At 45.7% G+C, this 26,110-nt stretch overlaps 1 protein-coding gene across 1 annotated transcript in view; it reads left to right on the top strand.

Moving 5' to 3' along the window:
* SPPL3 (signal peptide peptidase like 3) overlaps nucleotides 1–26,110 on the top strand; it is a 327,309-nt gene that overhangs the window by 204,236 nt on the left and 96,963 nt on the right. Inside the window, exons 3-6 of the mRNA XM_085636155.1 lie at nucleotides 3,158–3,246; nucleotides 8,950–9,069; nucleotides 10,613–10,691; nucleotides 10,859–10,971. Coding sequence (XP_085492281.1) covers nucleotides 3,158–3,246; nucleotides 8,950–9,069; nucleotides 10,613–10,691; nucleotides 10,859–10,971 — 401 coding nt within the window. The remainder of the gene's footprint in view (nucleotides 1–3,157; nucleotides 3,247–8,949; nucleotides 9,070–10,612; nucleotides 10,692–10,858; nucleotides 10,972–26,110) is intronic.

Here is a 26,110-nt window from a genome sequence, read left to right on the forward strand (position 1 = left end):
CCCGCAGCCTCCGCTGTGGAGATTGAGCGGCGACAGTTTTTGACCTTCCTCCCAAAGTCCGAAAAGTTATCTTGGAAGCCAGGCAGCCTTCCACCAAAACAATATATGCCTGCCGTTGGCAAAAAGTAGTAAGATATTGAACAGAAAAGTCTATTGACTCTTTCTGATATTCTTCTCTTCATTCTTACCCTTGCCCAGCAGAACTTTGCTCTGGGCACTCTGCTCTGTCCACTTAACTGCAGCTGCCTGACCAACCCTCTTTATTTAAGTCCCCTATTGTACATAGACGTCTGAGAGGGCTTGTACATATGTTCTCCCTTCGCCCTTAATCATGCGTCATTGGGATCTGAACCTCGTTCTCACTTGCCTCCATGGGTGCTCCCTTTGAGCCACTACACAATTATCCCCTCTGGCTGCTTACCATCAAGACCGCTTTTCTAGTGGCAATAACATATGCCCAGAGGGTGATTGAGCTGCAGACTTGATCATCCAGGCCTCCCTATCTTATGGTATTCCCAGACAAGGTGGTGCTTCACACCCGGGCCTCTTTCCTATTTAAAGTCGTGAACCTATTTCATCTGGCATCCTGCCCACCTTTTATGCTCCTCTACATCCCTCTAAAGAGGAGGAGCGACTCCACTATCTGGACCCAAGAACAGCTTTGTCGTTTTATCTTGACTGCCCAAAAGAGAACCAGGTGGACGATCAACTATTTGTGGGCTGTGTAGAAGCAAAAAATGGTTGAGTAGATCAGAAACGGACCATTTTACACTGGGTCGTTCTCTGTATTAAGATCTGCTATGCTCTGGCTAAAATGCAGCCCCCCTGAGTGCTTACAAGCCCATTCCATCAGAGGAAAAGCTGCGACCATGGCATCCGCTCGTGGGGTTCAAAGCCTGAACATCTGCCAGGCAGGAATGTAGGTGTCCCTGCACACATTTGCCAGACACTACTGCCGGGACAGTCCGGTCCACAGGGACAGGCATTTTGCCTGTTCATTCCTGCAGGACTCCTTAGTATAGCCAATTTGTCCCCAGCCCTCTGCCAGGATGGTATGGTTTGGCTATCTTTTCAAAGGTAAGGAATCTGCACCTAGAAGTCTATCAGATGAACAACTTACCTTCGGTAACTCATTATCTGATGGATGCGATATCTACCTGCAGGTTCCTTGTAGACCCATCCATGCCTCCCCGCTCTGCGGACACATTTCTAGGGCTAGGGTTATTCCCCTTTCAGGGCCCTAGTTTAGACACCCACTAGTCAGTTCACTTCATGGCTCTGCGCTCGTGTCGTGGAAAGTAACTGACATCTGCGCACCTGGGTGGCGCCTATATAGGTGAGCGCGACTTCCCTTCCAGCGCTGACGACGCTGCGCAGAACTGAACGAAGCCACCCGGTGGCACGCAGGGGTACTGCTCACACAAACGTTTTTGGATCCAGTTGACGCCTAGGAAATTCAACAGTAAGGAATCTACAGCTAGATATCATCTCTATCAGATAGTGCATTACCGGAGGTAAGTAACTTGTTCATCAGGTACAACATTAGTATGAAGGAAACTGCAGTCAATGGAGTGCCTTTTTTAACACTTTCAAGATTTTTTTGAACTGACTAGTGAAGAGGTGCCTGAGCTGCTCTCTAAGTAATTGCAGAGGTTCCACAAGAAAATGACTGACTGATCCATTGGCCCTCTGAAATCAGAGGCATTAGAGATTAAAATAGGACAGACTTTGTATGTTTGAATCGCCTAGATACAGAAGACCCAGTATGGGTTGACCTGTCTCCCACAGAAGCTAGATGAAAGCATAAAACGTACATGGGGTCAGTTCGAGTGTTTCTGGTGTCTTGCCAACAGGATAAATTGGTGCAAGAAGGTAGAGATAGACTGTCCTGGTATGTAGAGGAGCTAGATGGTGGTTTCAATGCTTTGGGATGATCATCCAACCTTGGACACGTAATGTCTTCCTAACCTGTGTTCACTTTCTAAAGGTGCCAACTGTTTAGGGAGACCAGTGCCAGGGAGGTCTGCTGCTCAGCTGACCTGTGATAACTAAAGATAAAGCATACAACTTGTTTTTCAATATTTCAGACTTGGTTGGGTGTCTGATGGCAAGAATACTACTTCATTGCCTCACTGGTATGCTCAAATGGTGGTCACTAGCAATAGACTGGGATACCAAGATTTAATATTCCCTTCACCAAATAGCCCAGTTCTATCAAAAAGGGAATAACACTAGGACATGGTACAGGAGGTAATGTAAATCGGGCATAAGGAAGCAAGACACAGATCTTATTCTTCTAGTTGTAGAGAGAGGACAGTCTAAGCCACTAACCTTTCCATTTGCAGAAATTGTGCTCTTAGTGCGGAAGAAATAAGGGTTAAAACCTGTCCCTACTTCCCTCAAACATTTTACAGAAGAATACATAGAGCCTCTTCCTCTAGAACAGCAACTTCTTAGTTGTTTCCTCCTTCCAAACTCAACTATCCCAATAACAAATATGCAAAATGCCTAAACGTTACATACCATGCACCATAAGCCACTCTGGAGAACGAGAAGATGCACCTTGTTTTTCCCGTATTCCGCCGTGACATTGTGTGCCACTGTATCAGTCCGGATACTGAAGCCTGACTTAAACTATTTGGAGTGTATTCTTCGCTTCCAGGTTTAAGTAACGGGCTTCGCAAAGACTAGTCCATTGCACATTTGGGAATATACACTGAGAGATACTTTCAGGTTGAGTAATTTGCTGCGATAAAAGGTATCCATCTGAGAACGTGTGACTGAAGGCCACTAATTGTTTATCTAAATCCATGATCTTTACATTTATTTAAAAGATGCATTTCTACCGAGTACACAACTGTTAACAAAATGTGCGAAAATGGAATAGCTCTACAAGCTCTAAAACAAACATAAGAAATGAACAGGAAGCCAGCCCCTTCAGCAACTCCTGACTCCCAAAGATCCATGATTTAATGTCGGATTAGAATCCTTGAATGGTGATCATGGTAGGTTTTTGTGTCCGTGACCCCAGGTTTGAATACATAAATGAACATGATTCTGTCGTGTAATCTTTACGTGTGCACCCATCTGTGGACCTGGACAGTTTATTTGGTCCAATCTGCTAAGCCTTTGGTAACCAAGTATTCTTTTTCTGCAGGTCTTTAAATATGGACTTTGAAAATCAAGACAAGGAGAAAGACAGTAATGGGTCACCTGGGACTTTTAACGCCAACAACACCAACAACAGTGAGTAGTCATTTTTCTGGGCAGGGTAGCTCATGACTCCACACGTTTGTATCTTCATTTATGAAGTGTGAAAGTGCTGTTCAGCCTTTTGTCCAGATTTCTGTATCTTTAATTTAGCGTTTATGGTTGCTTTCTTAGCTGCTCTATATTTGTTTTTGTCTAACTCTTGTCTGCAGTAGTCTTCAATCCCACCCTACTCAAAGTTTGCAGTACCCTTCAAGCGTTTTTACCTCTGAATCTCTTCTTTAACAGTCTGTTTTCTTTTGTCAACATACATGAGCACCGTTTATGGATCCACTAGAATATCATGGTCTTGCTCATGTGTGACCTACTCATCAAGGGAGCGTCACTCAAATCCTAAACCTAGAGCATTTTTCCAACTACATGCAAACTCTTGGTACACCTTTTTTTTTTTTTTAAAGAAAATTTGATAAAATTGTGTTTGTAAAAAGAATTTTTTTATCTCAAAGCAATAGCTTATATTTGTTATCCTCTCCAAACTATCAAGGAGTAAACCTAAGTAACTGCTGAAAAGTCCCTTTTTAGGTCTTGCCCACGACAGTGTATGCGCTGTCACTTGTGAGAAATATTGTATACTATAAGGGACTTACAGCGTCAAACCCCCCCCCCCCCCCCCCCCCAACTTCTCTAATTGCTTAACATTGGTTGACTACATTGTCACATATTTGCTGCTTTCTAATTGGCCAGTGCATGCTGGCTTCACTTCCTCTTCTTTCAGCTAGGGCATGGACCAAGTACAGATTGCTTGCTGTCCTTCTGCCCATCGCGCTGTGATTGAGGCACTACTTTTTTTCTTCTTCACGGTCGTACTTGTTGACCCACTTGCCATTTGTAACTGTTTCTCTATGCCACACACACTACAAATAAGCCATTTTCGTCTTTGAGATTGATTTTATTGCAACAACAGATGTTATCTGCTTTTATTTAGACAACAGATGTTATCTGCTTTGAAATGAAGTTTCACTAGAACATGGGCACAATTGCTTTCTTCATGGGTGTTGTGCTGAGACCTAATGAGCACTGGCAAAGCCAGTAGGCCTTACCTTTGAGACTGTCGCCTCTGCCTTGCCTTTTTGTTAATGCTTTGCAGCATGGGAACTGACGACTTTGGCAATCATTTGTAGCCATGCTATAAAGCTGTGTTGCTGCTGTGCTGCATGGTTAAAATAATTTTAAAAAAATGTATATTATGTAACCAGCACCAATGGACATTAAAAACAATAGGTGCATTAGCCATAGCTGCATCATATCGCTTTTTATGGGCGAGCCTAGCGGCAGCACGCATGCTCTGCGAGACTGCTGTAGTAGAGTATGGGAGAGAAGCCGCGCCCACTCTCCTCTCATCATTTTTATTGTCTTGTCATGGTCTTATATAAATGCTGCCTTCGGATTTGTTAATAGGCTTGTTAGTCCTTCGTTAGTACGGCCTTGTCTTCATTTGTACCCGCCCCTGGCGACTGGTCCTTTTACTTTGGTTGTTACACGGGACCTGTTATTTAGTCCCTTAGCATTATTTACTTTATTGAGTTTCTCTTCCTGCAGGCCAGACATGCGCTGCTTGAGCTGAAACCGCTTGTGTTTTTTTAAGCAGCACGGCCGCCCACGTAACACGGGTGCCTGCTTTCAATCACTTTAACCCAGCATTATCTCGTGTCTGTTTCAAACCCCCCTCCCCTGCAAAGTAAAATGTATTTTGAAATGATTAGCGAAAGTCATGTGAATTCCAGGTAGCACATAATCCGGTGCTAATAGGATGAAGCTGACAACGCACATCTGTGTTGCACGTCATCTGTACTGAAGCTACCTGACGGGTTGTTTTCAAAATCCTGTTTTACTAACACCACCATCAATACCACCACCTCCAACAATACCACCACCTCCAACAATACCACCACCTCCAACAATACCACCACCTCCAACAATACCACCACCTCCAACAATACCACTACCACCACCACCATCAATACCACTACCTCCAATACCACCACCACCATCAATACCACCACCCCCATTACTACCACCCCATTACCAACAATCCAATACAACCACCAGTACCGCCACCAATACCATCACCACCAATACCACCACCAATACCACCACCAACACCACTACCAATGCCACCAGTACCAATACCACCACTAATTATTTTTTGTGATTTTTTTTTTCTTTTTTTTTTGATGCATCCGAATAAATTTATCTTTAACGAAATGCTATTTTGTTATGCAGGCCATCCCTTGGAAACTAGCACATGTATGGTAAACCTGAGACATTGTCTCATAACCGGGAAGTGAGTGTAGGAGAACTGGTTTTCTATATATTCATTGCTGCCTAATAATCGATCAGTAAAGTCTTATCAAATTTTACTCAGTTAATTATTTGTATTGAAATAATAGCGCTATGACGTATTTCAAAACATTCTAAGGCACAGTGTAGGCTGCTCGTAAATAGGTCTTTCAAACCTCTTTTACAAAAGGTATACATTCTCTGGTTTCAAGCCTATGGTCTGGTTTAACTGCACAGTTGTCGCCAGACAATGATGTAAGCATCACCAGGAGAAAGAGACCTTGGCTCCACCCACATGTTGGGGGAGCCATGTTTACATGATTTAATTGGGCAGAGGTTGTGTACTTCCTCAGAGTGCTTTTATGTGCACTCCTATTTTAAAAATATATTTTTATTGTTTTTGTTTTTTTACCAATCCATTAATCAATTTGAAGTGGATCTGTTTACACATTGATCCTCCCATTACATCAGAGAACCATGTACTGGAGAAACTCACCCACTCCCGCCTAGTCAATAGATGTCATAGAAGACAATATGCAAAACATATTAACAAACCCCACATCATCATATCAATCAGAATTACCCAAAATATCAGCTTCATTTCCATCAAACGGTAGCGGTTGTCAATGCTTCAATGTATCAAATAACTTGTAATGCAAACCCAATGCTAATACCACCTCCAATGCCACCACCACCACTAATACCGCCAATCCCACCACCAGTACCGCCACCAATACTACCTCCTATACCACCACCACCACCACCAATGCCACCGCCACCACCGCCAGTACCAGTACTGCCACCGTCAGTACTGCCACCACCAATACCAGTACTGCCACCACCAATACCAGTACTGCCACCACCAATACCAGTACTGCCACCACCAATACCACTACTGCTACCACCAATACCACTACTGCCACCACCAATACCACTACTGCCACCACCAATACCAGTACTGCCACCGCCAATACCAGTACCGCCAATACCAGTACCGCCACCGCCAGTACCGCCACCACCAGTACCGCCACCGCCAATACCAGTACCGCCACCACCATCAATACCAATACTACCAGCACCATTTCCACCAATGCCACCACCACCCATATCACCAATACCAGTTCCTCTCACTCACTTGCAATAGCAGGGGCACTGTACTGTCTCTCCCTTTCTCCATGCCTGCCATAAAGCACAGTCTGCCCAGCACCAGTAGGTGAAGCCAGAGCCCTACTGCTGCTGGAGTTTTTTTTATTAGGCCAAGATAGCATTGACATTACGCAATGCCACATGGCACACTCAAATAACGGAAAGGGCAGGAACTAGACCCCCTCCCCCCCGAACACACTCTTACACATGAGCAGTGACAGTGTAATCACAGAGCGAAAGGTGTTGGAGAGCTTTGTTAGTGTTTATAGCTCGGATCATATGTAACTCTCACTTCACACTTTGGGCCCGATTACAATACGGTTAGGAAATCTTCCCGACCGAATCTGTTTGGAAATGGTTTTCAACCCACTCTGATTGGGAGAGTAGGATGCATCCGGATGCTTCCAGATGCGATTTGGTTGGACTCCCATTAACTTTAATGGGTGTTCCTAACGGCATCGTAATCGGGCCCTCAGTCGGGAAGACACGTTCCCGATCCGGAAGGAGCAAATGCCGTTAGGAGGCCTTCCTAACCGCATCGTAATCGGGCCCTAGGTGGGAACGCTTTCCTAACCGCATCGTAATTTGGCCCTTTGTGTCTGTGTAATTTATAACACTTACACATCTTCTTCACTGCACTGTTTATCACTACTTTGAAGATGTCACCAGTCTCTGGCAAAGAGAAGAATCATGCTGATAACTGTACTTTGTTCTAAGTGGGGGGAAAAAGAGCGTCAGTTAGCCACTTTGTAATGAGGTGTGTCTAACATCTCTTGTGATTTATATTCTGGCTGGGAGTAGGTGTCAAAGGGGAAGAGACTCCAAATATTACCTAAAACTCTCTACATCTCCACCATTTCAGATAATCACACTGTCTATACATTTACACTTCAGTAATGCCTTGCTGACCAGAATAGTACATCTGGCAATCATGTAGTTGATTGCGTTTTCAAAGGGGTAACAGAATTTACCTGCAATGTTTGAATTTGTTTAAAAATGACAGTGTTCAAGTCTCTGGCTAGGTTGTGGTCTCATAAATATGTTCAAACACCTTTCGAACCACAGCCTGTGTAACACCAAAGGCTTTAAGGCTTTTTCCCCCAGAAAAAACAACCGGTTAGAGTCAAAGAAGGTAGCCACTTTTAAAGAGGACATGAAAAGCCAATAGGAATACATAAGCAATGCCTCTTTTACTGGATTATAATAAGAAAAGCTGATTCACAATCTGAGATAAATTGAAAAATTATCTCTATATATATATATGTGATCAAGTCCCCCAGGAGGGATGAAACGCGTAATGGCTGTCTTGTTTGTCTGAGTTCTTTGAATAAACTACCAGATATTGGACAAGAATCCGGTGGTCCGTGCTCCCTGTTACTCAGTTGGTTTTGTCACGAGTGAGGAGAGTGCTTTGCTGATATATATATGTATATGTATGTATGTCGTAACATTTTAACCAGTTGGTAAGTATTGGGTCATTATCTGGACTGTTACGGTTTCCGGACCCTGTGTTAAGATTGTTGGACCAATGGGGCCTGTTAATGAAGAAAAGTTGCCTGGTCTGATTGCACACAATTACAGTGCTTTCTCTGTACTAAAATGTAAGTTCGGTGACACCATAGCTTCTTGGTCCTTGTAAGGCTTGCCTTAAAGTAAGACAGACCTTACTTTTTTTCCTTTATGCAATGGAGTTTTGAAGAGTTGACCATGGTGAGAGGCATCCTGGGGTATATTGCAACCTGTGACATTGCAGTTGCTTAAGTGAGTTTTTCTAATACTTAAGGAGATGGATACCATTGTAAGTGTGCATTTTTGTTTTGATTTTTTCTTGAATTGTTTATGCGTGGGTAGGTGATTGTTTGAATGGCTTGTATTGTTGGGCTGTTAAAAGCTGAATTGTGTAGTGGTGCTTTGAGTTGACATGCTGAGAGCTAAACGCCTACTCTGGAAATGAAGATATTGAGGTGGGTACCACTGTTCTCAGATGTTGTAGAAAGTGTAGCTGAAACACTGTACTTGTTCAAATAAGCAGGTGTGCTGGGGTGTTAATGCTTGTAAATGGATCGAACCATGTTTGGTGGCGAGTGGTCGCAGTGGAATAGTATCTACTAGGATCATTAAGTTGTGAAAAAGGTGCGCTGACGGAGAGCTAGTAAGACGGGGATTCTTGTGATTGTATTAGCTAGAGAGCTTGTATTATTGAAATCCTTTATTTGATCAAGAAATAATTTCATTGTATGTTTTCTTTCCTAGGTATCCAGACCATCGATTCCACGCAAGCTCTCTTTCTTCCCATAGGCGCATCAGTCTCCCTCCTAGTCATGTTTTTCTTCTTTGATTCAGTTCAAGTAGTTTTTACAATTTGCACTGCAGGTAAACTATCTTAAATAAAGTTACTGTTTTAACCAGTAAGATTTGAAACTATGTAATTGCACCTAACTACTAGTTCTCGGAAAAAGCCTGCTATTGAGTGCACACTTATGTTGGTAAACCAAACTCATGGGGAAGATACTGGTAAGGAATGTGCATAGAAAAGACGTGCTGTTGATATAGCTACTTTTAAAACTAATTGTATAGAAGATATCCCTTTGGGTTATATTCGCGCTATGTAAAACTCTATAAATAAATAAACGCTCTTCTATTTGGAAGCAGGTGGATGAATTTGCCTGGCCAAAAACGAAAGTATTTTATTTTCATGGACTCTAGAGTCACTTGCTATCTCCGCAGAGGCACTCTTGAATTTTCCCCTAACTCACACACACACACACACTTGCACACACACTTTTAAACAAGTTTACCTTCTCTTGGACGCCCAGACCTGCACACACTGACACACACAACCCTCTCTTTCTCTATTATAATTGTGTTAAAAAAATGTGTTCAGTCTGATAAATAGCATTTATAAAAATAAAAAAACCTGTTGAAACTGTGAATTGAAGGGGTTATGGGTTTGATGCAAAACCTAAAACCACTAAAAGTAACCGCTTAAAGCTTAGCAGCCCAACCAGGACTCCCCAAGGCCCCCCTTGCACTGCACATGACCCCACAAATCAGATGGCATGGATGTTCTCACTGATGCCATTACTTGACCACTTAAAAGTCCAGAATCCATCAGATTCAATATTTTACCTAAATCACGAAGCCCTGAGAGCAAGGAGACGCCTCGCAAAAATCTTCAGTTGAGCGTGAAAGGTGTCTGCAGTCTGCTGATGACTAGCTTGTAATAGGCACTCCTCTCCTCCCAACCCTAGAGAACATTGCCTTTGGAGTGCCCTGTGCCTAAGTCATGCATTCATCACCGTAGTCCTGGCTTCCTTTGGACATGGTCCTCAACCACACTTGTGGATGAGGGTGCAGGCCTTGGCCTTTAATCCTACTTTGCACGTACCTTCCCTATCCGAGAGATCTTTTACTGTTGTATTTTTTCCCAAAACTTCTGCCTTCTTTCTTCTAAAATGCCTCTCGATAATAAAGAATTGGTTACATGGTCTTTGATGGAATGTATCCTCGTATGCCTTATTCACTGTTGCATCTTATGCTAGTCTTTTTTCATGTAGAACAATATAAGGAAGAAATATTTGGCAGCAATTAGCGCTACTGGGAGAACACTGTCCCGTCATGTGGTCAAGTTATGTTTTGTTGGAGTTGTGCATTTATCTATACATTGGGCAAACCTATTTAACGATATCTGGAATTCTGGGTATGTCTTAAAAGATTCCGTTCGGCTCTTGTGAAATGCGTATAAAATGTGCAATCTCTTATTAAATATGAATTTGTTTTTTAGTACTTTACTGGGCTTGTGACCTAGTATATACCTGTCTGGCATGTCTGCTGCTAGTTGACTTGTTATGATGAGCTAGCTGCTGTCATCAGACTATGATGCTAACTCCTTGATTTCTGTTTTTTTTAATTACAGTTCTTGCAACAATAGCATTTGCTTTTTTGCTGCTCCCAATGTGCCAGTATTTAACACGACCCTGTTCGACTCAGAACAAGTAAGTTCCTTAACATAAATGTGCAGAGAGGAGGTGGTCTCACCTTTTGATGGGATACTTGAGCCCAGGGACCGATGTCTAAAATATAACGTGATTAAACTTTTTGCAACGTCACTTGTATTTTCCTGTGTATATTGAATACCTGTATTGATGTGGTTTTATTGCAGGATTTCCTTTGGGTGCTGTGGTCGTTTCACTGTTGCTGAACTGCTCTCCTTCTCTCTCTCTGTTCTGCTTGTGCTCATTTGGGTATTAACTGGTCATTGGCTACTCATGGACGGTGAGTATGGAAATATTACCTGAAACTAAAACTGTCGGTATTAAGTAAATAATTTGTGCGTCGTTCATTAAAAGGCCTAAGTATCCGATAGTTAAACATTTGCAGAGATTACCTTGCTCCAAGATGGGGCAAGGCTGTAGTCCATCATATAGGGCGGGTTGTCAGGAACTTGATTAGTCTTGTGGATGGCTTGTGAGGATGATTTCTTTATCCTGGGTGTCTAGATTGTGGAGTGGAGTTGGAAGATAGGAACATTTCCTTGTCTAGTGTTGGTGACCTTTGTTTCCTGTGATTTTACTTTAGGTCTTGTTTTTTCCTGTAACGATACACATTCTAGCATCTGAAACCAGCATTGGCATAGCCAATAGGTCTCGCCTTTGGGACCTTATAAGTGTTTAGCCATGCAACAGTTGCATAACTAAACACTTATAAGGTCCCAAAAGCGAGATCTATTGGCTATGCCAATGCTTGTTTTAACTGCTGGAATCTATTGAAGCCTCACGGAGAACATCAAAGCGGCCGCGAAAGTGATTGCGATCAAACATCAAAGCGGCCGTGAAAGTAATCGCGGTAAAGCGCGGCGCACGCACCCGCGCACATGAACTGTAGCTCTAGGCTGACCTGGTAGCACTTTTTGGAGCCCTCACAAAATGTCTCTCCAGACCAGCGCATGCGCTGGGTCAGGCGAGACCTAAAAAGGACTTAGTACAACTTTCTGAATTCAACAAACTCTGTAACTACATCACTGTGAAAGATGTATTCAGCGTCATTCAACTACAGCAAATATATGAGCATACATTTAAGTTGGGAAAAAAGAATTGCCGTTATCTAAAGTGAATCCCACCAATTCATTAACGTGTTAACAGTTTATTAATTTATAAACTGTTGAAGACTTCAGCGAATACACTACCGATGATGCTATCAAGCTGTCTTTTCAGTTTTTCACTGTGCTTTTCATAGATCACTGAGCTGAAGGTCTGAGCTCTACATTTTAGTAATATAAAAAAAAATCTGCAAGTCCTTTTTCTATGACTAGACCTTTGGGTGTTATCGCTTTAAATTATTCACCGGTCACTGGTGGGGCCAACCATTCAGTAGCACCAGTCGTGAGCTTATGAGAGAAACGTTGTGCCTGACACTTATTCTTTAAAAAATATTCACTGCATGTTAGCCAAGAGTTTAGCACAAGACATTCATAGACTACGTGTGTTGACAAGAAAAATCCTCATTCTAAGGTGCTGTGGTTTTGACACCTGATCATTTTGTGTTCACACCCTGAACATAGTCTCTTTGCCAGAACTACTTTAACGGTGGTTAATATGATCTTTTTTTAATTGAAGCAAACCCGTGGATGATATTCTAATAGTCTATCTGCTAAGCTCTCACACAAGAATTACTCAGTTTGTCACCAGCGAGCCATGAAGGTTGGTAGATGATGCTTCTGTTGGTGCAGGGCTGATGCTGTAGACCATATGAACCCCAAAGAGGAGGGAAGTGTAGGAGCTTAATCCATAGGATAAATATTTTCCTTTAACGTTTGATTTCACGTCTCGCTCGTCTGCTCCACCTATATCTGGCTTAGAGTGTGCTGCCTTGGGATGGCATGAAAAGTGACAGATGTCTGCAATGACATGTTAAGTCTTGTTCTGTGGAACTGGGTAGTGACTTGATATGAATGTAAGAACTCATTTTAGCTAACCTCCTGTCAGTCTGTTATTTCGGGAGGAATTGGTTCTATCATGAATATGATTTTTAAAACAAATTCTTTTCATTGGATTTAAAATATAACCACGTAAACGACACATTACATCATTTATTAAATATCAATATTAAAATTTGAGTTGTGGACAAGAATGCATTGTGTTCCATATTACATAATCCAAATATAGGAATTAGGCTTTACATCAGGGCACATCAAGTAACATAATTTGATCTGGAGACAAAGCAACTTCCCAGTATGTCCAGGTATACCATTCAATTTTGAGCTGATTTCGTATGCTTTCATTGACAGGTACAATGACGTACATGATGGTAGTCTGCAAGAAGTGCAGAGTCCCAGACTCTACTAAATTCCGTATGTGTGTGCATTATTTAAGAGCAGAGACACGTGTGCCCTATATCTGGTGCAATGAGTGAAGGAGGGCTTTTGGGTTTGAGCATTATGAGTTCTGCCTCACCTGCCGTGTGTCGTGTTGGATGCAATGATGGTTTGACAGGCAGTGATGTCACTGAGCAGTGGGTGCATGCTTGTCCTCTGAAGCAGGGTCAGCAAAAGGGGGCATCAGTATCAATAGTCTGTGCAGAGAGCGTTTTGAGTAACCAGCAATGAAGTTGGTACTCTAGAGTTTTCTCGATTCAATTTTCAGCAGTCATAGCCTCTGGTAAGGGATGGCAGCAAAAGTGGGGGTTGAAGAGGGATCCTTCTTAAAGGACAACTATGGAGAGGGGTGCAGAGAGGACATTTTCACGGTGGTCCAGGTTGCCTTGGTGTGCTGGGCACTGGCAGAAGCTCTCTAGTCTTGGCACAAGCTCCCCACTCATTTGTTAGGCTTTACACAGATTTTAAGTTTGAGCCTGTTCTTCCCATTTGTTCATTTACTACTGTGCTCATAACAAAAGTATGCTTCTTCAGTTCTAGAGCCCATCTTTCCTTCCAAAGGAAGGCAGCAACATGAAGCCCTGTGCCTGGTTCAGTGCTTATTTGTTCTTGTAGCCAGAGTTTTCATGAAGTGAACTGAAATGCTGATCTCAAGCACCAACTCCTAGCCTAAAGTTTTGGTAGTTACAACGCTATAATTTGGCTTCACTTCAGAGTGGGCCAAAGAGCACGCATCTTTGCTTACGGGTTCGTTCCTGTGATATTTTCAATGTCTGGGATTCTATGGTAATGGGTGACTGCATCTCAAAACACTTTTCATTGTGGATTCACTCCTTTTTAGGTCTCGCCTAAGCCAGCGCATGCGCTGCGAGACATTTAGTAACTGGGTTTTGAAAGTGCTACCACAGGCTTTTTCTGGCCTCAAGCATGCGGTTACGCGCGCGTGCGCAGCCGCCATCTGTCTTTCCTCCGTTACAGGTCATTAAGTGCATCGCGACCACTTTCACTTTTGCGGCCGCGTCACTTTCACGGCCGCGCGGCCAAGGCGTGTTTACATTTCGACCGGCGCCTTTATACATTGTGCTTTGATGAGAAATATGCCATGTTTTCTATTGTAAACACGTATCTTGCTGCCTCTTCCTTTCCTCAGTGGCGTACTATATTTGTACATAGGTGAAACGAGTTAGCACTCTAGCTATTTCTTTCTATTCGGTGACGTATGTGGGTATAGCGCTAGCGTAAGAATCTGCTCTGCTGTAAGTCCTCTGAACTCAGTGAGCGGTCCTGCTGCTTCCCTTGTTAAAGAGGAGGGATTGTTCAGAACAAGACTACCAGTGTCCCTCCTTTGATAATACATTCCCTATTTCATTCAAACACACCTTTATGATTGCATTCTGGGCTATTTCGCATGTTGTTTTTTTTTTTAATTTGTGCGACTTTGGTGGTGTTTTAATAAACGTCCCCTTATTCTGTCAGATTTCAGTGGTGTATCATCCTCTTATGTGATCAGTGTCAAATGTCATGCCATTTAATGTGATGTCAACGGTATACAAGCTCCATCACACTCCTAAGAGTCTTGAAAGCTGAAAGCTCTGTGATTATTTACTGAAAACATCACAATTGCGTGTGATTACTAACCCTAACTTAAAGAAATATACGTGTGGAACTGTATGGTAATTGAGAAATCTTTCAAGTTACTCGCTGGCCAGCACTAGTTTGTCTAAAAGTGAATGTATATTATAAAACAGAAAAAACCCTCCTCATAAATCAGAGGTGCCATTCAGGCCATGTTATGTGTGAGATTGATGCTGAAATTTCCAAGACTTGGTGGTGAAACCAGTTTGCTGTTAAGAACAAATGGGGGGGTTGGGGGTGGGGGGGGGGATAATTGACTTTTCATCGCTGTAAATGCGACTGTGCATGACTGATTTATTCTTCAAACAGTTCTGTGTTGACTGTAGCCCCATCATAGTTTGCTGCCAGTGTCAAATATATCAAGTCCTTGTAAGTAGAAATAATATAGATCAATTGAATTGTGCACACTCCAACCCAAATTTTAGTAGGCACTTAAACTGATGTTACAATTGCCAACTCTGCCTTACTCTCGTTTTGAAGGGTCTCCACCATAGGTGCTTGCAAACTTTTTCCCAGGAGCCAAAAAGTATGGTTTGTGGTGTGACCAAGGGCTGTACTGATATCAGCCGGGTGAGGGGGGGTGGGTTTGGAAGAGGCGGGGGGGAGTAGGTGTAGAGGACGTAAAGCATTTACATGGTGTGCACAGTGAGTCATGAAGTTATTTTGAGGGTTTCTTTTCATACTGTCCTCTAAATTAAGCTCCCAGTGTCTAAAGCGTCATAGATTTGACAATACTCTTTTAGGCTGCATGTGACCCGTTACCCCTCTACCACAACATGTGGTAAGACTTCTCTGCATGCAGTCGCTAGCTTTGATGAGGCAAATACACAAAGGAATTACCAGTGGAGTTCCCAAAGATGTGTTGTATTGTGAGTTCTGTGTGGTAGGTTGAGGATGAGTCTGGCTGGCAAGTTCTGAATGGTTTGTAGTCTTCCAGTGAGTTGCTTGCTGATCCCTGTGTAGAGGGTGTTCCCGTAATCCAATTGAATGTCGACTAGGCGTGAATGACCATTTTTAGGTCTCGCCTACGCAGCGCGCATGCGCTGCATAGGAAAAAGACCTTTAGCCATCGATTCCCTTTTTCTGCCAAAAACGTGTACGCCTTTTTATTGCTTTGAATGGCAATGTGTGCACGTTTGGCGATTCCCTTGCGGGAGCGAGCTTTAAAACCATCTGTTTGTAATTAACAGATGGTTCCTGCTCGCCCCCGCAAGGGAAACAGGCGCAGGCCCCTTCCTCTTTCCCCTCCCCCTGCTGCCTCGTTTCAGCGCGAGGCGCGCGCGCTTGTTTTTCTTTCTGTTGCCGTTTTTGTTATTCTGCCATTTTGGCGCAGTGCAGGCTTTCAGGGCTCTGAAAATTCCAAGGCACGCTAAGCTATAAAAGCTTCCTCGCATTTTCTGCTTTTATTAGAACGGCCATTTGCAATGGGGACATTTAAGGCGAGCAGAGAGACTTTTCCCTGGGAGGTTGGGGGGAGGCACGACCCCCTTCTCGCCTCCACTTCCTGCTCCGGGAGGACTGGAGCTCTCACTCCGCTCTCAATGCCAGGGCTCCTGCGGGCAGCAGAGTGCGCTGCCTTGACCCCCTCTGGCAGACGCTGTCACTCCTGAATGAATCCCTCCGATGAGGTGCTGTAGCGTCTCCAAGTTCAGCTCCTGCACCCCCGGCAGAGCCGCCCGCCGACCCCTCTCCTCCCCGAGCCGCACCGTGGCCTACGCCCCCACTGACTCACAGTCTCTTCCACTGAGTCTGACTGCTTTCACTTTCTAATATCACAAAAGAGCTGAGGGGAGACGCCGCAGCTAAGTACCTTCCTCAAAGTTCGCTCTGCAGTGCACTCCCTCACCTGCCGCCCCGCCATTCCACCCTGTGTTTCCTCTGCAGAGTTCCGGCCTCTGTGTCCATCATGCGGAGGTCGTCCCTCTGTGCTCATGCCTCTAACAAAGGAGTCTTAACCACTTAGCGCCCCCTGCACATCCCCCTCCCCACCCACCTGGCTTTCCTTGCAAACCCAACCCTCCGAGCTCCAGATTAAGACTGTCTCCATCAGGGAAGTCTCCTCAGCTGAGCTCCGTCTGGAGAGTTCTCCTCAGTGCCCCCGCTCTGTGTCCCCCTGGTGAGGTTTCTACACCGAGTTCCATTCACTCACTCCCTTCCTTTCTCTGTGCGCTTATGTAGCTCCACACCATGCCCAGAAGAGTTCCCCTGCTCATCTCCTTCAGCATAGCTCCCCTCCATACCCAGAAGACCCCCCTCCCCCGGTCCTCTCCTCCTGCAGATCTCCACTTCATGCCCAGAAGAGTTCCCTCCTCTCCTGCAGATCTCACACACGCTCAGAAGAGTTCCCTCCACTTCCCTTCTCCCTGCAGCTCCAACTCCTCTCCTCGGACGCAAACCTTCTCCCGAGCTCGCCCGCGAGCGCGCCTTCATTACACCCATGTTCGCTCCTCTGGTTACCAGTGGTGTTTCCTACTCTTTTGCACAGGGGTCAAAAGAACAACCGCAGCACATGTATCCTCAGTAAGGGTCACCAACTCCCCAATTGGGGGGAGTGGCGAGTAAGGGGGCAGTAGCACCCCCACCGCACCCTTCACCTATCCCAGGGAGGGGGGGCTTAAACTACCCAATCAAGGGCACCAATGACCCCCACACTCTACAGTACATCTCATGCATCCGCAGGGTACAGAACTCCCACATGCACCTACCCTGCACCCACCTTCCTGCCCCTAACTCCAGCAATACGCCCGCCTGCTAGGGGCACATTAAAAACAATATCCCATGATCACAAATCGCCACTCTGCTGTGGAAAAATGGGAGATTAGGAGCAGAAAAACCAACTGGTCACCAATATCTGACCTCAAAAGTTAATCATTTCAAGAACCTTCGTTTGCAGCACTAGGACACTGGAATGGCGAGTGGGCGCTATATAGAAAGCGGTCTCTTCTTAACCTGCTCTAACCTCTGTGTGGTCATCACAGGGTAACTTTGTTTTAAACATGCAGAAATAAATGTCGCTCTTCCCTTGCCGCTCAAGATTGCATTTGGTCTGTCATTTTTGGAAACTAAGGTACGAGGAGATGGAATAATGTTGCCCAGGGTGTCACGTGAAGCTCAACTACGAGAGCAGAGATCATAACTCAGGTGTTTGATTCAACCGCCCACAATTAGCCCACTGTAAACAAAAACAAGCGCGTCCGTAAACTCCTCGCACCCATACACATGCTACTGTCCGAAATCCCCGCTCTGGGCACTTATTGTTTATTCGTACTCACCAGGCACCCCCCGCAAGGCAAGCCCGTCTGCGCCTGTCCGCGGCCGGCCGGGGCATGGGGCATGTCCCCCTGCCGGCTTCATCCATCTTCATGGGTCTACCAACCCCCCCCCCCCCCCCCCCCCCCCCTTGCGACTCTGTCGGACTTTGAACCGCTGGGGCTCCTCTGCACTAGAGATACATTTCCTGAGATAGCAGCCTCTCCGCCCTCAGCTCCCCCCTCAATTATCAATCCTCCAGCTAACAAACGGACTCCATACCTCATGGTCCAGTGACCTATCTCAACACACGTTCACTGGCAAAACACAAGCTGGAAATCTTTGTTTTGTTAGACTCTGAGAAACCGGATATACTGCTGTTAACGGAGACATGGCTTAATGAGGAATCTGCCCCCGATATACTCGCTGCAATCCCCGCTGGCTACTACATCCTACAGGCAAACAGAGCTCCCGGCAGGCCGGGAGGTGGGGTAGCAGCGATTTATCAAAAATTCCATCCGGTTCTCCGCCCTGATTTCAGTCTGCATTCCCTCGGTCGATTACCTTGTGCTGAGACTGGAATCCTTAGCTACCCCATTTATCTGTGTCCTAGTCTACCGCCCTCCCCAATCTATGCCTGATTTTCCCACGATGTTTGGGGACATGCTTTCCCAACTTATCATTAATAACTCAAAAATCTTGGTCTTAGGCGATTTCAATTATTGGCCTTCTGACGTAAAGGAGAATGCCTGCTCTATCTCATTTACTGACCTCCTATTTAGCATGAACTGCCTGACACACAAAGTCAGCCACCCACATTAAGGGTCACATTCTGGACCAGGTTTGGACATCCAACCTGGACATATCTGCCCCTCTCATCTCACCTTGCCTATGGTCAGACCATTTCATAATCTCCTTCTCTATTATGGCCACTCCCGACCCTGGCAGACCTCTGGAAGGCAACCTCTCGGCCCGGAATTGGAACAAAGCCGATCTCAGCAAATTTGTCACCCTACTTGGAACCTCCACCCCCTTTAATCTGGGCTCCATCGACACCCAAGCTTCTGCCCTCACACACTGGCTGGAGTCAGCCAGTGATATCGTGGCTCCATTCAGACAGATTAAACTTAAACGCCTGCACGACGCCCAAAAATGGTTCACTGAGGACCTCAAAGCCCTGAAGCTGGGCCTTAGGCAAGCCGAGCGCCAGTGGCGGCGTAGCTACGCCCCAGACATGAAACTACGCTTCACTACCCTGCTCAAAGACTACAAAATAGCGGTCCTACAAGCTAAGACCACTTATTTTTCAAACAAGATCGCTGACTCCGCCACCAAAACCAAAGACATTTTTTCCATCGTGGAGGAGCTGTCAAATCCAGATAGGGTTACCACTAAACCTCTCCCCTCCCGCGCACTTTGTGACTCCCTAAATCTTTTCTTCGTCGAGAAGATAGTCCATATCAAAAACAGTATTCTATCCTCAGCCCCGCCTCACCCACTCGGGCCCGATTTCTCCTCGCCTTCTCCCAACCCCATGCATTTGACCCAGATTCCTCCAATTTCGGAAACAGAGCTTCCTGCCCTCCTAAAGAAGGTGGCCTCTGGTTCCCCCACTGACTGTTGTCCTCCCTTGATCCTCCGTGAGGCCTTTATAGCCTGTCCTCCTCCCCCCCCCCCCCTCTGGCATTGCTGAATAATTCTCTTTCTTCTGGCATCGTCCCCGGGTCATTCAAAAGCGCCAAGGTCATGCCCATTCTCAAAAAACCCACAGCAGACCCTACGATTATGAGCAACTTCCGCCCCATTTCCCTCCTCCCCTACCTCAGCAAAGTTCTTGAGTCCCACGTGACAAACATCCTGAGTACCTTTATCGAAGACTCACTTTCTCGACTCCCAACAGGCCGGCTTTATACCCAATCATTCTACTGAATCTGTTATACTCTCAGTCATGGAGGAACTGCGGAGAGGGGCGGACTCCAACATCAGCCAGGTTCTGGTGCTCCTGGATCTGTCCGCCGCCTTTGATATGGTCGACCATGACATCCTGGTCGGCCGTGTCAGGGAGGCTGGCATCCAGGACACTGCCCTGGACTGGGTCCGCTCCTTCCTGAGCAACCGCCGTCAGGCGGTTCGGCTCTCTCAATTTTCTGCGTACGAGGTCGAGCTAACCTGCGGCGTCCCGCAGGGCTCCTCCTTATCCCCTCTTCTTTTTAATTTATACCTCACCCCCCTTATTCGGTCCCTACGAGGCAGCTGTGTCACCGCGTTCAATTACGCGGATGACATTCAGCTGGTCTTCGACATCAACTCTACGGACCAATCCATCGACAACTTTCAAACCACCCTCTGCCATATCAGTGACTGGATGGGGGCGAATCATTTGAAGCTCAACCCCGACAAGACAGAGCTGGTGCTTGTCGGGGGTGTAGCCAACCCCTGGAAATCCACCTTTTGGCCCACAAGGTTGGGCCCTCCCCCCAACCCTGTCAGTTCAGTAAAAAGCCTTGGGGTCATTATTAGCAATGACCTCACAATGAAACCCCAGATTAACGCAGTAGTTTCTTCCAGCTTCTTCCAATTGAGAAAAATTTGAAAGATTGCCCGCTTCTTGACCACCGAGGCCCTCACCCTGGTCCTATTGGCCTTAGTCATCTCTAGGATAGACAATGCCAACTCCCTTTATGTTGGCATACCGGCATACCAACTAAAGAGGCTACAACTTATCCAGAACCAGGCCGCACGGCTTATTCATTTTCAGCCCAAACATCAACACGTACGCCCTCTCTTAAAATCCCTCCACTGGCTTCATGTTTCTGAGCGATGCAAGTTCAAACTGGGCTGCATTATTTTTAAATCCCTTGCTGGCACAGGTCCTTCGTTTATCTCTTCACTACTGCACCCATACGTCCCTTCTCGCAATCTCCGTTCCTCCCATCTGGCTTTACTCCAGATCCCGACCTTCAAACGCAAAAAACAGGGAGGACTGAGGTTTTCAATCCTTGCCCCGTCCTTCTGGAACGCCCTCCCTTTAGGCCTAAGGCTAAAACTTTCCCCACGCCCACTTTAGGTCCCTTCTAAAAACTCACCTGTTTCGTAATACCTACAATTAACGCTTCCAGCCCCACAGATTGTTTGTTTTCCTTATGCTTTAGCGCCAAGAAACCGGTGGGTATTAGTTGCGCTCTATAAGTTCTTTTTACATTACATTACATTACTGTAATTATTATGTCTCTAAGCACTTTCAGTTTTGTTAGATACGAGAATTCGGGCACACAGATAAAGTGATTTGGCCAAGATCACATATCTTTGACAACATTGAGAAGCTGGTTCCTCTTATTCCCTCTTTCAGTCTACCTTCTTCTCACTTGCAGAAAACCATGCCTTCAACAAATCACCATTACCCGCTCCTCGCCTTCCTTTCATTTGTTCCCCTGTGAATGTGGTCTTTTTTTATTTATTTCCGCCTTTGTCTTTCTCATAGTGCCATTTGCCCCTTTCTCTTCTGCCCCTCGTTCTTACTTATTTATTCTTCCTCTTGAACTCTTTCAATCTCCTTTCCGTTTTCCTGTCATTACTGGCTCTTGTCAGTTTTTTAAAAAAAATTCTCTTCCTCTGTTCTTTTCTATCTCTGTTATTTATATTATATTAGCAGTCTATCCTTCCTTCTTTCCCCGGTTTCTTATTTTCCCTCTTAGTGTTCAATGGTGATAATGGTGCTCTAAGTTAGATGCAAACAGGAAGGCGGGGTCTCTAAAAGATTAAAGAAGGGGTAAAAGGGAACTTTTTGCTATATTACTCACCTTTTACATAACTCACTTCTGTGACTGACATGGCCTCGTAGCGCTAGTTACTGCTGCCTCTTGCTATAGCTCCATAGTACCCTCAAAATCTGTCATCTGTTAATTCTTCCCTAATATCCGTCCGTTACTCAAATTATATTTCACGTACTATTTCACAACCTCTACCCTCCAGTTGTTTATATCTCGCCCAGCCAAAAACAAAAAAACCTATAGTAAACATTAGAACAAGCAGGAGAAAGTTGCCAAAAAAATCACTACACACTTTTTATATACATTTTAAAAATGTCATTCAATTAGACATAATCCCATCTTAATTATACAAAAGCTAACAAAAATACTGATAACACTTTATTATAACTTGCCAACATTCTGCACAGCAGCCACACTGCTCTACACCATAGCTTAAACACATTAGCAAAGCCAATAGCTCTGGATAAACACTTATAAGGTCCCAAAGGCGTGACCTATTGGCTATGCCAATGCTTGTTGTCTCATGTCAGTGGAAAGCTTTTGCAGAGGTTGCAAGTCTTCTGTCTTAGCTGTTTTAGTTGCTGGTGTGCCTTCTTTGTGATATGTCATCACCTTGCAGGCAGGCCACTGCTGATCTGCTGGCGCTTGCTCAAAAGCAGCATGCAGCATACCGAAATCAAAGAATCCGCTCTGCTTTATTAAAGCTTATGTGGATCCTCTGAAGACACCCAACATCTTTTGGTGCAGCGGGCTCCTCACTGCTGCAACTGTGAGTATTGGTAATGTCCAGTGGGAAGGAGGAGAGCATATTTGCAAAAAGGTTTTCTAAATCCAGTTGTTAGCTAGATCTTTGGTCCTTGACATGATGTAACAATACATTACAGGACAGTTATTTAAAGTATACTTCAAGCAACACGAAAGCAGTATTATTTCTGATGGATACATCTGCTTGTGGATTCCTCACCTTATGAATAGCCCCTCTGCGCCAGCATTCCGAAATTTTTTCGTAGCTCTCTGCGCCGACGAGGTCGTCACATCGTCATGGCTCCGCATGCGACTCCGCTTTGTCACAGGAGCCATAACAAGACCATGTCGGCGTGATGACGTCAGTTCCTTTTCTTCCGCGCTACAAAGCCAACGGATTTTCCGGGACTCTCCTATCTTTCTACTGCTACTTTGTTTCGAGACTTTACTTGTTACTGTTTTCGACTGTCTTCCTAGGAAGTTGTCTGTTCCTAGGAGGTCGGGTTTCAATCCCTGCAAGGAATAAGGAGGTCACATGTCAGTTACTGACCCGCATGATGACTCTCTGGCGCCTTTCTAGTCGTCTAGGCCGTCGACTTCGCATGGATCCAAGAGAAGGCACAAGAAGAAGAGACATGGGTCTCGACGTCATTCGTCCAAGTCTCGAGCTTCGAAGTCGCCTGCTCCTCGACGTAGTGTCAAGGACGTTGTTTCTCCATTACCCTCTGAGTCTCCACAGGTGTCGCCGGGCCGGTCTCCTGATGTGGGTACTGCGGCGCCGGTTGATTCTCCGGCTTCGAATGGGGATTCGAATCCAGTGGAAGAAGTCTCCTGCTGCTCCCTCCTGTGACTCCAGCGGATCCGACGCTGGAGACTCCTCGTAAGGAAGTCGACCCGGCGCAGTATCCTTCGTTCCCAGTGCTGGGTTTGGATCCGTCACACTTCATGAATGCGATGTATTGTATTTTTACCAGAGCCACATGCCCCTCTGGAGCACCGTCGGGTCCCATGGGCCCTTTGGGATTTAATTTGGGCGTGCCACAGCATTATCCTCCGGCCCCCCTTTATGCCTTATATGCCGATGGCGCCGTCATGGCAGTTTCCGGCACCGAGGGTGTCGACGCCATTTGAGCAGTCCCCGGCTCGGTCTGGCGTCCCCTCTTCCAGGGTTCGTTCGATGTGGGTCGCTGTCACAGAGCCTCCATCGACGCCGTTGCCGTCGACGCCGCGGATGGCGCCGCCGACTCCACAGCCGAGGATGTGTTCTAGAAGAGAAGCTCAAAGGCTGATTGAAGAGGAACCATATCGGGCTGGTGACATAGAGGAAGGTGAAATTTATGAGTCTGAAGACTTATTGGAAGACTTGTGTGAATCAAGTGGTATGGATGTCTCTTCAGAAGGGGATTTTGCATTACAGATGGCTTCTCTTTCGAAGGATGTAGCTCCTTATATTGTCATCAAGAAGGCAGCTGAACTGTTGGATCTACAGCTTCCTATGGCTGAATATAAGCCTAATCTTTTAACATAGGTGCTTCATTCTCCTGCTGTGGTGGAACCTCTTTTACCCTTCAATGATGCCCTGATGGAGCTGATATTAGAAGTCTGGAGTAATCCTCTTTCTGCTCCTGCAGTTTCTAGATCTGTTTCTAGAAGGTATAGACCGGCACCAAGGGGACCCTGATTTTCTTTCTTCTCACCCGTCCCCTCAAAGTTTGGTAGTTCAAGCTTCATGTTCAAAACAGTCGGTAGGCTCTTTTTCCTCAAGCACCGGCTGATAGAGACTCAAAAAAGCTTGAGCAATCGGCAAAGAAAGTTTTTCATCAGCCAGTATGGCATTGAAATCCACAAATGCAACTTGTCTATTGGGTAGATATATCCACGCCCTTATGGACTCTGCCAAACAGATTCTCTCTAAGCTGTCGGAAGAGGATCAGAGCAATTTAAGTGAGGTCTTGATGGACTCAGACGCCTGCTCGCCAAGTAATCCAGTTGGGTCTGGACACTGCAGATTCGGTGGCAAGGGTGATGGGTTTGTCTGTTGCTACTAGGAGGCATGCATGGTTAAGATCTTCAGGATTTTCACCTGATGTGCAAGCTGCTCTTTTGGATCTTCCCTTTGACGGTTCTAAGCTTCGGGGAAAAAGCTGACTTGGCGTTGCAGAGATTTAAGGATAGTAAAGCCACAGCAAAATCCCTGGGTTTACAGTTTCAGTCAAGAGGGTATGGTTACTGATAGATACCTTGGTTTTGGGAAATCTTCCTTTCGTTCCAGTCAGCCTCAGCAACGACAGCAGCAAAACCCTCTGTATAAATCCTACAGAGGTAAAGGCAGAGGTCGTCTTCGTGGAGCTGGACGTCATCCTTCTTCCCCCTCCCCCCTCCCGGTAATGCGAGAAAGCAGCCCTAGATCCGCCATCCTGGATCATGTGGGTCCTGTGGGAGGCCGGCTTACCGATTTTCTACAAGACTGGAAATTAATAACTTTGGACCTTTTGGGTTCTAGATCTTGTAGAAAATGGGTACACCCTTCCCTTCAGGGAATTCCCTCCTCCTTACCCTCCTTGCCAAGGGTTTTGCACGGAGGATCATATGCTTCTCCTTCAGAAGGAGGTTCTTACCCTGTTACAAAAAGGTGCGATAGAGTTTGTTCCTTAGCAGGAAAGGGGTCAGGGATGCTACTCCCGGTATTTCCTGATTCCCAAGAAGGATGGCAGGCTACGTCCTATCCTAGACCTCAGAATCTTGAATCTATTTCTCAAGCAGGAGAGGTTCAAGATGTTCACTCTAGCGCAGGTTCTTCAGGCGCTGCATCAAGAGGACTGGATAGTGTCCATCGACTTGCAGGATGCATATTTTCACATCCCAATCCTGAAGTCGCACAGGAAGTATCTCCGTTTCACGATTGGGTCGCAACATTACCAGTTTGCGGTCCTTCCGTTTGGTCTTACTACTGCACCTCGAGTCTTCACCAAGGTGATGGTAGTGGTGGCAGCCCATCTCAGAAGGTTGGGGATTCCGGTTTTCCCATACCTGGACGACTGGCTTTTGAAGGCAGAGTCTCCAGAGATGGTGTCGTCATCTGCAGGTAACAACCCAGCTGTTGTACAAATTGGGTTTTTCAATAAATGTACCCAAGTCTCACCTGGTGCGCTCACAGCGCAACCTGTTCATAGGGGCAGTACTGGATACTACTGTGTGTCGAGCATTCCCTCCACCTCAAATGATTCTCGACATACAGGAAATGATTCCCTTGTTTTACAATGGAGCGGTTGTACCAGTTCTGAAGGTCCTTCGCCTGCTCGGTCTGTTTGCTTCCTGCATCCTGTTGGTCAACCATGCACGCTGACACATGAGGGCGCTCCAGTGGTGCCTCCGCAGGCAGTGGTATCAGCACAACGGACATCTCAGGGAGTCTGTGAGGATCTCCAGAGAAGCTGCAGCGGATCTGTCTTGGTGGAGTGTGGAGGGCAATCTGTCTCAAGGAAAGTCTTTCCATCTTCCTCCATTGGTGGCCACCGTGATAACGGATGCCTCTACCCTAGGGTGGGGAGCACATCTGGGGGATCTGGAGATCAAGGGTCTTTGGTCTCCAGAAGAAAGGTTTTCACATCAACCTTTAGAAATTACGGGTGATACGTTTGGC

The sequence above is a fragment of the Triturus cristatus genome, chromosome 11, assembly GCF_964204655.1.
Source record: "Triturus cristatus chromosome 11, aTriCri1.1, whole genome shotgun sequence".
In the NCBI taxonomy this organism is placed as follows: domain Eukaryota; kingdom Metazoa; phylum Chordata; class Amphibia; order Caudata; family Salamandridae; genus Triturus; species Triturus cristatus.